The sequence below is a fragment of the Varroa jacobsoni genome, unplaced genomic scaffold (genome assembly GCF_002532875.2).
Source record: "Varroa jacobsoni isolate VJ856 unplaced genomic scaffold, vjacob_1.0 scaffold_363, whole genome shotgun sequence".
Classification (NCBI taxonomy): Eukaryota; Metazoa; Arthropoda; class Arachnida; order Mesostigmata; family Varroidae; genus Varroa; species Varroa jacobsoni.
The window spans coordinates 7,565-20,535 of record NW_019213265.1 but is presented as its reverse complement, the minus strand read 5'-3'; the positions used below and the strand labels follow the sequence as shown (position 1 = coordinate 20,535).

Below are 12,971 nucleotides of genomic sequence, written 5' to 3'. Positions count from 1 at the left end.
AATAAAAATCGCTAAACATGCTTAGGCAACGCCTCGATATTTTTGTTGAAATCGAAAAAATACGACGGAAACTAACTTTCGATTATACAACGCAAAAAAAAATACGTAGGGTTCCTATTTTATCTTCTTCATTTTTGTATGTACCGTCGTTGTCGATAACTGATGATCAGAATTTATAAAAAAAAAAAAAAAAAAAAAAAAAAAAAAAGAGAGAGAAAGACACGCTTGAAGTCATGTTTAATGTGTGCTTTTTAAGGCGTTCCAAAACAGGTTTATTGTCACACTCTATTGCTAGTGTGACTATTTAATCCTTTTATATGTCAGTTGCTTTTATTACATAGCGGTTTGGTAGATCAACGAGCAGTGTAAGTGAGCTAACTGGCCTGGGAGAGTCTGTGAGTCATACTGACGACATTTCGTATCATATATTTTAATGAATCATTGGTTTATTCTGTGACGGTGAAAAGTCGCCAGAACACCGATAAGATCCATGTGATCAGACACCTTATATATAACTAAACAAACAAGATATCTATGGCACAGTGTACTCATCTCTAGCATAGTCGTCCAATGTATCGCGGACAACTACCTGACTATGTAACTAGAGGTGGGCACAGCGTAAACTTGTCGGGTGGGAACTTAAAGCTCGAAAGTTCTCTATTGAAGAGCTGCATTTATCCCGACCACTTCTTCACCAGCATTCCATGAAGACAAAAGCTTCGTTGAAAAGTATCAAACGACGTTCTGTTTCTAGTTGTCCACCCGATAGCGCTGTGGCCTAATCATGTCCAGTAATATCAAGAGATTTCATCGGGCCACATGTTCTATTCAAGCCTTAACAATCAAAAATCATAACCGGCATATACTAGCGTATAACGATTATTCTCACTTTTTACACGCCATAAAATATATACCTATGCAGACAAGCCATCCTGGCAACGTCCTATAAAATGCTACAATGACTAATCGTTGTTCCTATAGGATGAGAGATGTATATCGATTGACTAGTATTCGTTTTGTGAAAAGCTTTTCGACGTATGCGTACGTGCATCAACGTAATGGCGTACGCAAGTCGAGTTGAGGCCCCGTCAACACCGCCGGTGTGAATAAAAACAGTGGTTCATATTGTCATACGGTAACGTATTATATTTATTCAACGTTTGTAGAACTTGTTTAAAGACATTACTATCATCAGTGAGTTGAACTTCGTTTATGTCGTACCGTTCTGCAGTGAACAGTCCTCTTATCGTGTGAATTGCCATACAAAGCATACGAGGCCTCGACGGGAGCGAAGATACGTAATAGACTGCTATTCTCTAGTTGTAATGGGGCTTCCTAAAGAAAACAGAAACGCCGCAACAGCCAACAGAAGTATTATGTGCAAACGAAAATATGATAAAGCATATATATGTAAATATTACTCTGGAAAAATAAATACCATCCTTTTTTAGCATTTAATCACAGTTTGGACACTTTCAGTTATGTCTTACGTGAGAGTGTTGAAAAAGGCCAACTATTTTTTTTCAGTCCATGGTAACTGCGTACAAGCTATGATGTAATTGTAACCTTAACAACTGTTAAGGCTTCCTAGGCTAGGTGCTAGGCGTAGACACAGTTTTTTTTTCACGTTTTGACAGCTTTGCTGAATTATAGTAACGCTGTTAACTAACAAGGATCTTAAGTAAAGCCGTCAATAGTTCCGCCATAGAGCTGGCTATAAAGCAGTGATTTTTTTTTTGTCATATAAACAATAAACGTAATAAAGATTCGGAAAGCAAAGGTAATTGCTTCCGAAATGTTTTGCAATCACATATTGGCAAGACACTTACAAATTGTCATACTAAGTTCGACACTATCGTGCCTTACAATCGAAAAAGTTTATATTCAAATGAGAAAAACCAGACTCTTCAAGGCCGAAATTAATTTTTTAAAAATACACACCAATACGCTCCTGTCCGGTGTCACATTTGAAAAATTTACATTTAAAATAAATGTTTCTTTATTGAATTTTTGGAAAGAGAAGTAAACAACACTTGGGAGCGATAAGAAATTCGAACAGTCACAGAAAAGGCCGTGTGTACATAATATCTATTTTATATAAGTGACGGAAATAAGAGCCTGAATAGCTATGCGAGTATATATCTACTATTGAGGAAAGCTCACCAGCTGATATCTGTAACAAGCTATGCAAATGTTAACAGATGCGTAGTTTAAATAGCATCATCATCATCATCATCAGTTATATATGCACACCATCGCTTAATTAGGAATGATGCTAAAGATCTTCGCCGAAATCCCGTTACAGGGAAATAATTACCTCTAATTATAACTTCATTAAAGTCAAACCGTACACAGACCACACACGACGATAGCAATCTCTCAATGGTGATAGAAGGGCTAAAATACTGCAATGCCGTAAGCAACTGTCACCAGTATTGAGTCCTACTATTGTTACCGTGTGTGTCAGTTGCTCGCCTTTACTTTTGCTATGCCCTTGCCAAGGAAAGAGGGTTGACCAAACGAACGAAACAGATGCTGATGCCGAAACAGCAGCTCAAGTTGTGGAGGGTGTCTACAAAACCCGCGCCCACTTATACCTGCCCGGTCGACAAACCCTCGGGGGCGCGCGTCTGAATAAACAAGCCCAGTGATTCACGTTGTCGTTCGTTCATTTTTCTTACAACTGTCCATCGTAATTGACTCGCGTGCCCGGTAAAGCTTCCACGTCGCGTTGATGTGACGTACGCATCGTTGCGACTGAAGATTGGTTATCCATCCGTGTTTTAACTGTTGCTTTTTCGAGTGGCAAGTCGTTGACAGCGTTGTCTATTTCGTGTGTATTTTATGCGATAGGGAAAGCTGTCCCTAGACTGTAACGACGATAGTACTTTGGGTGTACGCGTGTGTGCCATCACAAAAGAAGAGTAGAAAACGTCACGTCAGAATATGAAGTCGGTGCGTGTTGATACGTAGTTCCTCAATTGTTAAAAAGCCTTCGGAGTTTAATTTAATTACCTACCATATTTAGCTATCGTTTATCAGCATCGTGATATACGTGAAGAGCTTGGATATATGAGTTCACTTTTTGTTTCTTGCAGATTTTTCACCAACTATTTATAGGTGCTAGTTATTTAATAAGGAATCAGGTCGTGTGATCGTATAACTAGAAATCTCACCGGAAATATGAAAGACAATTGAACTGTGTTCTCAGTGCGCGTGACCGTAACACAGTATCCTTTAGCAGCACTTCCCTGAAGTGCACTAGGTGTTTTGCTTCTAGATTTGAACTCTTCAAATAAACCGTGAAGTTTATCTAATCGCCCGGTGCCTTGCTGTCTCATAAAGTACGTACAGCAATCTGCGACAAATAATTTCCAAAGGCGTTTTTTTCTTTTTCATTATTTTTTTAATTCATTCCATACTTTACATACAGCTACGCCTCTCCACATTAATTATTTAGTGCTAATTAATCTAGTATGCGTCAAATGGCTCATGGACATGCACCTAACGACTCACAAAGGTTATTTCTCAGATGTCACATCAAGTATCAAAAAATGCAACTAGATCAGAATGATTTTGCCTAAAACACTGACCGACATAGTAAATTTGCTTGGGAGAAACAATAAAAAAGAAAGAACATACTATTTTCGGCCACGTGACTACACATCGTAGAAATTCGACGGCGAAGTAGAAACAATGAATGAAGAAGCGAAGGACACAGGTTTTCTTTGGCGTGCTGTATTACCGAAGAATATTTCCCAAATTGCTCATTATTATTACGCCGCTTGCTAGAGATACCAGCTTTCTACCTGCCCCCATGCTACGTCGATTCAACGCTGTTGGGTCCGAGCAAACAGATTAAAACTTATCGCATGGCTTCGTCGACGACGACATGCGTCATCTCTAATCAAAGCATAGCTAAATATATGCGAGTTCCGGCTAGCTGGGTGCACTACTTAGAGTGTTCCACATGTAATATTCCGTACTGACAGCGAGATAACGCGTGTAACACTTGTCGTTTCCTGCCTAATTGGTCGGATGGCTTTCAGTTTGTTCTTTTATCTGCTCTCGTGTCAATCACTGCGACCGCACACTCGAGTTCGTACGGCCAGTCGTACCAGTATAGCTATCGAGGACCCTACACTCAGGTTAGTAAGTTTTCCCGAGGCCGACTCTTGGCCCGAAATGCCTCATACTTTTCATGTTAATGAAAACATCCAACTAAAATACTACGAGTATAGTCGATCGTTTGTGTCAACAGATCGAATCATTTCTTAAATTAGCCTCACACGTATTTTAATTTGTATTTTTTCAGTGTTTTTTTTGTTTAGTCTGTAGTCAATGTGTACAGTGGATATGTAACTACACGCTACCTGTATCATTGTTTTCCTATTTTTCTCTTCTCTATTGGCGATATGGTGTGTAGCACGGAGCGACAATTCCTCAGGAAGCAGCATCAGGTGACCTTCTTGGGATGCATAGCTTTAGCAGTTTAGGAAGCGGCCTCTCCTATGGTGGCCTTGGAAGCCTTGGGGGTTATGGAGGCCATAATATCTTATTATCAGCAGGTCACTTTGGTAGTCACAGGTTCACCCCTGGCAGTCATGGACATCGAAGCCTCCAACTAGTCGATTACGGCTTTCCGGAGAGGTCCAAACTCTACGGGGGATATGTTGGAGGTTTTGGTGGATATGCTAAAGGCGCCCTCGACAGCATTCAGCACCTAAATCAGGGCGGCGTCAGGGTGAGTCCATATCTTCGTTTGCCGGAATCCGTTAAATAAAGCTGTGTAGGTAAACGGTTAAGCAACGTGCATACTTGCACGTTTTCACTGAAAACAGCGGGCTCCTTAGAAGAATGTCTATCGACATGACTCCTTGTGGCAACGCTGAAAAATGATTCAATGCCCATTGTGAATTGTGCTAGAACGGAGGGCCGCCAGCAGGACACGGATTTTTCTCCTCCTTTTTATATTATATAACGACATAAATATACCGGGCCATAGTCTAATTTCTAAATTCATAGATATAAGCACGCGACGTGGGTTTCATAACAGTTGCAACAATTTCAGTGTCCGGTACCCTTCAAATCGTTCTTAAATACTATCTGTTGTCACAAGTAATCACTTCGATTCGTGTTTTTTCTACGGTGCCGCTTTTTTTTTTCTCAAAGTAAAGTAAGAAATCCATCTCATATATATACTATATTGCAGACTGCTTTCGGGCTGTTCCGTACTGTTTTTCTTGTAATTTTGCTGGTTATATATTGGCATCACGAAATACGAAGTAGAATGGCTGAAATAGAATAGCTAGCTTTGGGCGATGGATTCCAGCGGACGTCTTATTGCTACATTAAGGAACACCATTTTAGAAAGGCCCACTTGGGCCTCACGGATGTTAAGATCGTATTTTCCAAACCGCAATTACCCGTTACATTTCCCATTAGGGTACTTAAGAAACACGAGCTACTGCTGCGAACTTTTCTCACTGAAGTTCTCACGCTATACACAGTTCACTCTAAAGTGATTTTCCTAAGTGGATGTTATGACGTTTGCAAGTAGATAACCTTCAAATTTCTGTAAACCGCTATTCAAGCGTCGATTAAAGCTAAATACAAACAGTATTCTACAACAGTGTGATTGATACGTTCACTGCTAGTATAGTGCATAGAGGCGAAACACTAGACAAAAAAAAACAATGCTTTTAAAGGTAGCATGTAGTAGGAAATGTGTCGGTATTTAATCAAAAGATCATTATTTGCGCCCTCGGATTTGCCGAGCGATATATTATTACTTTTAACCCTATTCAACATATTTTCTATTAATCTAAATGCTTACGTAACAGCGGAAACGGGTCAACGCAAAAATCAATAAGCAAACTCTGAAATCGCGGTTTTTTTCTATAGCGTGTAAATCAACATATTGTTCCTATCTGAATCACATATTGGCCGCGCTATATCATTACCATATAAACAGACGTATATCCTCATTACGCAAACGTTGTGAAGGACCGATTTTAATCGAGTGCGTCGTACCGACGGCTACCGAAGTCCTAGTATAGCCAGCAGCCCAGTCGATGGCTGATCTGACATCACAACAAGCGAAAATCCTGTTATCGCTTTCGATTCTTACCCAAATTTCCCGGCTTTTGCATCTACAATAACAGGCAAGCACCCGTCTGCTTTCATATTTGCACATGGCAAGCAATAAATATAAACAACGGGTATTCGATTCATGTTACGTTCTCTGGTATGATAGCTTTGCTATCTTCGAATCTGCTCGATTCTATAAAAGCTCACAGCACTATAGCCTTCGGAACGATGGGGACGCCGTTCCCAACCCCTTTCCTGAATGGACCCACATGTGTGAGACTTGCCGGGAATCGTTCACGTGCAGGATCGTTTCTCTATTTCATTATCATGAAAGATAAGTTTTATTACTTTTATATTTTGTTGTATTTGTAGTTTCATTTTATTTCTTAAAATAATTTTTAAATGACCCAGTGGTTTAATTCAATCCATTAGCTTTATTTACATAGTTTCTTTATCATCGAACGAATATTTTAAAGGGTTGATATTTATGGTAATATTAACAATTTTTTCCGCGTTTTAAGCTTTATTTGGATTAAATTTATAAACTTTATTTGGATTCTTTAGTAATTATAATAATATTTATTATTAATAACAATATAATAATAATAATCTTTATTATTGATTGAAGTGATTTCTTTTGTAAAAATAACATCGCGAATAATGATTTTGTTATTTGATGGTTTTTCGAAAAACGGTGCATATAAAATCACAGCGAAAATGTTTTTGTTATGAGCCGTAAGCTAATTTTATATTAAACAGTAGGCGCGAGAAAACGATCTAATTTTTGTTGGGATTCGTTTTTTTATTGAATTCTTCAGTTTAATATATATGTTACAGTGCAATTGTCGACTTCCAAGAGACTTTATAAAAAAGGGTTTTATTAGAATAACATGTAAAATTACAATACTACATAATAATGTAAATTCCGCCTGAGACCTAGTTTTCCTAGTAGGATTCCTCAATGGATGATGGATAATCTACGGACCCGAACGCGTTCCCTCTGTTGGTGTACATACTAACTATGACTATTTGAACTACAATGGCATATATTGGAAATTGTCGTTAATGCCTTATCTAGAGGCATTGAGAACAATTTTACAGTGAAACATTTCCCTCCGTGATTTACTTAAAAACGCCGTTTCCGTTTAGTGCTTCCTAATCATACGAACGCGCGTAGTAATAAAAGTGGCTGATCAATCTTACGGCGCGGACTCCCTTCGCAAGGCAGTATCAGGTGCTTCTGTTCATGTATGTGACAGTTCCTGGAAGCTTGGTATACCTTACTTGAGCGCTTCGCTTTTTTCCGTAACCTTTTTGCCAGCTTTTCAGTGGCATAGTCGAAAGAGCAAATAAGGTACAACTAAATTTCAATGTTATTTCCTCAAAATTAAATCACCTCATAAAGCTCACACCTACAGCCGATTCACTATTGATACTGCGATAAAAAACTTGTGGACGAAATAACATGGCATCAGCCCATCGATTGTAATGTCACCGTATATGAATATGGCCGTTCGTCAGATATATATCTGTAAGCCATCTGGTCACTATCACGCTGATAGCTGTAACAGTTCAATGGAGAACTGTATTTCCCTGTAAACAGGTGTCTCAACACGCTCGGATTCAACGCTGGTAGGCTTCAAGGCGTTTACCGACATCAGTTTAAAGACAAATCGAAAAATCGTCGGCCATCTATGAAATTGAGTGCCATCATTGAAATAGCGAATCAATACATTATAGATTTGTACCGCTATGATCTGAGCCCCAATGTCGTTTGTGCATGAGCGTATGAATCAACGCATCTGTGTGGACGTGTGATTTTTCGATCGGTCCGCCGCTGATTCTATTGAGCTGACAACGTCAAGAAACTGACAAAAAGACCGTTTTAATACGGGATACTTGCAATATCTTCGCTTAATATTAATAAGCGTGGGAGTTATGCGTTAAGGGGCGTGGAAGGTCAAATAAGAAAGGGCGCTATATCGTATGCTCATTTACCTTAACCAACTAGTAGTTAGTTCTATTTGATTTTTACTTAGCGGGCGTTTTACCACTTGGGTATTCCGCAACCCAGCGTTGTTGCGTGGCAACCGAATTATCTTTTTAGGTAAAATTTTCCAGGTTAGCCCAAAGAGAATATGTCCGCAAGGATGGAACAACAGATTGCTTATCTGCAGGGGGTTCATTACAGTTAGTTATTTTTTTACAGTTATTTTAAATCACAAACTCACCACTTTAGATCGTTAATTCTCACTATTATGTTATATTATGATAATTTTCTGTATTTATTGCTCCTTGTGCTGTTAATATTGCACATGCCACATCTGTTGGGCAAGCTAGTTTCTGATCCTGTTACTACCACTAAAAACACGTACGTACATGAAATAACTAATACACAGATACACACAGATGTATCGACAAACGAGCCAATGAATAATAAGCACAGTCGTGCTTAATGAACTACAGCGACCATTCTGTCGAAATTTACTGTTTTTCCAAATAAGTGTGAAAGCTATAGATCAGTGTTGGAAATAGTATAATTATTTTGTTTGTCAAAGGGTGATAACTGACCGTTACCGATGATAGAAAAGGCAATGTACAACCGACTGGGGACGACAGGGCCCGTACTACGTTGGTAGGGAGGGGATGTTATTGCACCTATGAATAGAGGGGAAATGCCAATCATTTTATTACACAATAAAGTTTTCTCACTATTACGAACCGCTTAGTTAAGCTCGTTTATACATCGTTTGAAATATATTTACAGTGGTAATAATAACTATAATAATCGATACTGGACTTGAATTCTCAGACGCTGGTTTAATTAAACTGAAATATTCCCATGTTTTACCCGGGTTCGAACCTAGATCACAACAGCCTAATCTGTGTAGATATCACAGCCACAATCTGCTTTAACGCAACTCTCTCACGTTTTATAGTATAGTCACTCTTTATAATAGCGTAGTCACCCCGCTCCTGTTGGTAGCAGCGGTCAATATCTTCGAAAACACACCTTAATTCTTTGTTTATCGTCCAACTGAACGGTGACCCCCTTAACATTGTTTGTTTTCATGTATATTTTCGTACGATTAAGTCAGAATTGTTATTCCCGTCCGGTTTTAGTAGGGGGGCTACTACAGTATACTGACTACGTTTAGATAACAAGACATTGTTTAGTGAAGTACGTAGGCCTCTCTACTGCGCACTCATTACTTCAATGATTGCGACACCATCGAAAGCGAGGGAGGCCTTTCTGTGGCCAAGGACAAGCAATAGGCCTCTTCTGATGGTGCTAGTGTGAGTATCGCTGATAATGTCATTGGCTAATTAGGATGCACACCTCCTTGTTTTGACACTGTGCTGTAGATGCAGAAAGACGTGTCCTGCAGACGAAGCCTTCGATTGACTGTAAGACATTCAGCGACTGTGGACACATGTTTGTGAACACATTTAGATACAAGGTTAAGGAAACGCCGACGGTAGATAACCCTAGCAGACATATCATATGTAAAGCATTGTTAGTATAGTGCAATACAAGCTGCCTCTTCACTTATGCCAACTGTCTTTTAGTATATAATGACAACATCAAAGGGGAATAATGTCGCTTCATAAATGCGCTACTATTTTATAAAACGATATAGCTGCCACTATTGCATTATTCCTATGCTAATATTTTGTTGAATAGGCCCATTTATTCACTTGACAGCCTCAGCAGCATAACGGGTCAAACACCGAATTAAAAGCTTACACCTATATATAGTATAAAAGCTAAAATTTCGCCAGTTGATGTATAATACCAAAGAATAGTTTTCTCAAGAGCAAAGAAAGTACACGCAGGAGCACTGCTATACAACGGAACGTGTTGGGTCAGCAATATGCGGAAAAAACCATATATAAGCCAAGAACGTACATGCCTAAACGTTTATGTCCGTACAGTAACGGCAGTACGATCCGACGATAAGAGTAATAAATGTAAAGAAACACCTGATTTGTAACCCCAAAATGGGAACAGGCATATGATAGAGAATAATCCCTTGTTTTGGTCCTTTCAATGTTATTTTACGAAATGTGTACTTTTTGGCTTTGTTTGAATCATACTATCGAAGTCCTTTATCAACGACGTTTTTCTTGTCATCTCTGCATGATTAATCTTTGTCCGCCATTAAACAAACGTTGTGTTATCATTTGATGTGTCATACTTCGTTAAGACAATTATCACTATTGGCCGCATCATCATTGTGACTGCAAAGCTTTCCAATTTGTTGCATGCACCCGCTTAACTGAAAACGTTTGATTGATACTGCCAACGATCCACATCATTCAGCCAATGCTTTACACGCTACCATAGGTCGCTGGTCTGTCTCGCATCACTGTGCTATGTTGAATGCAGCGAAACGCCAGGGTAGGACATTCATCATTACACTCCCAAAGTATCTAACAGAGGTTTCTAGCCGTGTCCCCACCGGCTCTTCGGCTCTTCCCCAAAAAGTTCTCCCTCTGATGGCGCAGGCACAGCTTTCTACGACTAGAACTGCAAGTGCACTTGAAATAGAATCTTTCACTTAAGAACCTTTCTAGTATGCCAGGACGTGATCTTCTTTTCCCTCTGTTATACCTGCTGTTATATCTGCTATACCTAGCGTGACGTTTATGTTCCCTAAATAGCTATACAACGTTCCCAAGCTATTGGCTTCTTCGCGTGGCTACGTGATCGACATCCTGTAACAATCTGCCTCAATCTACGCTATTGACGAAATCGGCCAGATTTGCCAAAGAACACGTATTGGCCACCCGCATTGTTGACAGCACTGCTAAAATTATTATAAGCACTGCATTGTTCTACGCGCGTAATCGCCAGCTCCTGGGGGATGTGGGAATCGGGCAAGGTAATATGGGACATAGACCGGGCCCCGTTGCTAGGCGACGGGCTGGTAATGTCGTGATAGCTAACCGATCCAAATAAAAAATGAGGCGTTCGACTCCCCTATGTAAATAAAAAATGAGGCGTTCGACTCCCCTATGTAAGCCTACGCAAGCCTCAAAGCCTCAAAACAACTTCGGAGCTGTTGTTGCTACAAAAATGGCTGCGATTATGGTGGAAGAGACATCCAATTCCATCTATGTTACCGTTACTGCTCGATGAGACTGCTATTGTAACTATTAGATACTATCGTAATCCAGCCAGCACTGCTACTCATTTGCCACATGGCTCTAATCCCCTGTTACAAGTAAATACAGGACACTTCGTTCTATTCACGCTCAGCACGTTCACCCTTTCGACGATTGACCAAACCTTTTCATTTTGATAGTGCTGATGCCTGCTCTGAATTAACTGAATGCTGAAAAGTCCTGCCCATTAAATCTCCTATCATCGATTTACGAATCGATGGATGAACGAGCCATTGCCGGCTGTATTCGGAGGGCACACAAACTATACCGTACCCAATACTCGTATTGCTATTACTGCCTCCGGAATGTCCGCGGTCACGTTTATGTATCCGACGTTCGGTCGTGCGTAATGGCAGCTCTCCGCGTCAAGGACGCATAATATGGCTAATTTTCGAGTAGTGACTGAACTAAGATGACGTCGAGACATCAATACGTATTTGGCGTCCAGTGCAACATTTATATTATTATAACATATTTACATGACGCGTAGCGACCTCACTCGCTGTTGAATAGAACCCGATGTTTATTTGGTTTTTATGATATAGATAATATCTACGTCAGTGAGGATGGCTTACAATTAGAGCAGCAGCAGCAGCAGCAGTAGTAGACAAGTAACATGATGTATCCTTGTATTTTTTTTTACCGAAAACACTGCGAAAATCAACACGCTAACGAGAAGCTGCCTGATAAGTGACTGGTCCATCTTAATAAAGATAAGTTCGAGTATGCTTATACTGCTCTCAAGGGAGAATAAAGGTAAAAATTTTATAAAAAAATATTGAATTAGTTACATGCTAGTCACAACAGATAATAAGATCACTCTTAAGTCCGTAATGTGTTCGGATCAACAACAACCATGCCCTGGAAAGGCTATAAAGGGCCCTGGAGCTTAAATCCGGTCATCAAACGTTTAACGACAGACATCTGGAAGTGTTTATACGAACATCGACGGACGACCAAATGGCCTTCTCATAGCTGGTCACGTCGACTAAAGATTTTACTACGAACAGAAGGTTTTTCCGTAGGGCATCTACATTCCAATAGCTAAACTAGAAGTCATACACTTGTTTGTGTCAAAAAGTCAGCAGGCACAAAAACATCCGTCATTTTGTGATCTTTGGACGAATATTCAAAGATATCTTTTTAATTACGCTCAGTGCGTGTCTGTAGATCAATAGAAATATATAACGTTCAAAAAAAGATCAATCACGAAAAATGTACTGTTCCATTTTAGTATTTCGGTGACTAGTCGAGCATCTCTAAAAGGGATCTAACGAAGTCGAAAGGACAATGGATGTATTCAAGAAACGCAACATTTAGCCCAGTTGAGTGGGCTTTGTGTGAAAGTTGTGTTATTTAATGGGTTAATCTAACAGTGTTTATTAAGCTTTAACGATTTTTCGGCAAATATTTGTTCTGTACTCTTAACGTAAACACCTATATTAGAAAAAAAAAGTCCTGAAAATTATTGGCTCACACAAATGCTTACGGTCTGGTTATCCAGCTTATCAAGACAAAACGTCGAAAAATTTTCTGACGAACCACTGTATTATTATGCACAAGGCTCTATTCTTTAGTAATATCTCGCGCGCAACTCTAAAGGTGTATTTTGACAACTTAATTACAAAAAAAAAATAGAACATCTTAATTACATACCAGGTGAGATAAACAGAAGTGCACGTTACAGCGATCTTTTGTTCTATTTCCTGTAT

At 39.5% G+C, this 12,971-nt stretch overlaps 1 protein-coding gene and 1 long non-coding RNA gene across 3 annotated transcripts in view; one reads left to right on the top strand and one right to left on the bottom strand.

Annotated features, from left to right (window-relative positions):
- LOC111259750 (uncharacterized) overlaps positions 1-12,971 on the bottom strand; it is a 28,258-nt gene that overhangs the window by 15,027 nt on the left and 260 nt on the right. The window lies entirely within an intron of this gene.
- LOC111259749 (uncharacterized) overlaps positions 2,671-12,971 on the top strand; it is a 14,548-nt gene continuing 4,247 nt past the window's right edge. Inside the window, exons 1-3 of the mRNA XM_022831962.2 lie at positions 2,671-2,955; positions 4,050-4,148; positions 4,427-4,744. Of these exons, the coding sequence (XP_022687697.1) occupies positions 2,947-2,955; positions 4,050-4,148; positions 4,427-4,744 (426 nt within the window). The 5' untranslated portion in view covers positions 2,671-2,946. The remainder of the gene's footprint in view (positions 2,956-4,049; positions 4,149-4,426; positions 4,745-12,971) is intronic.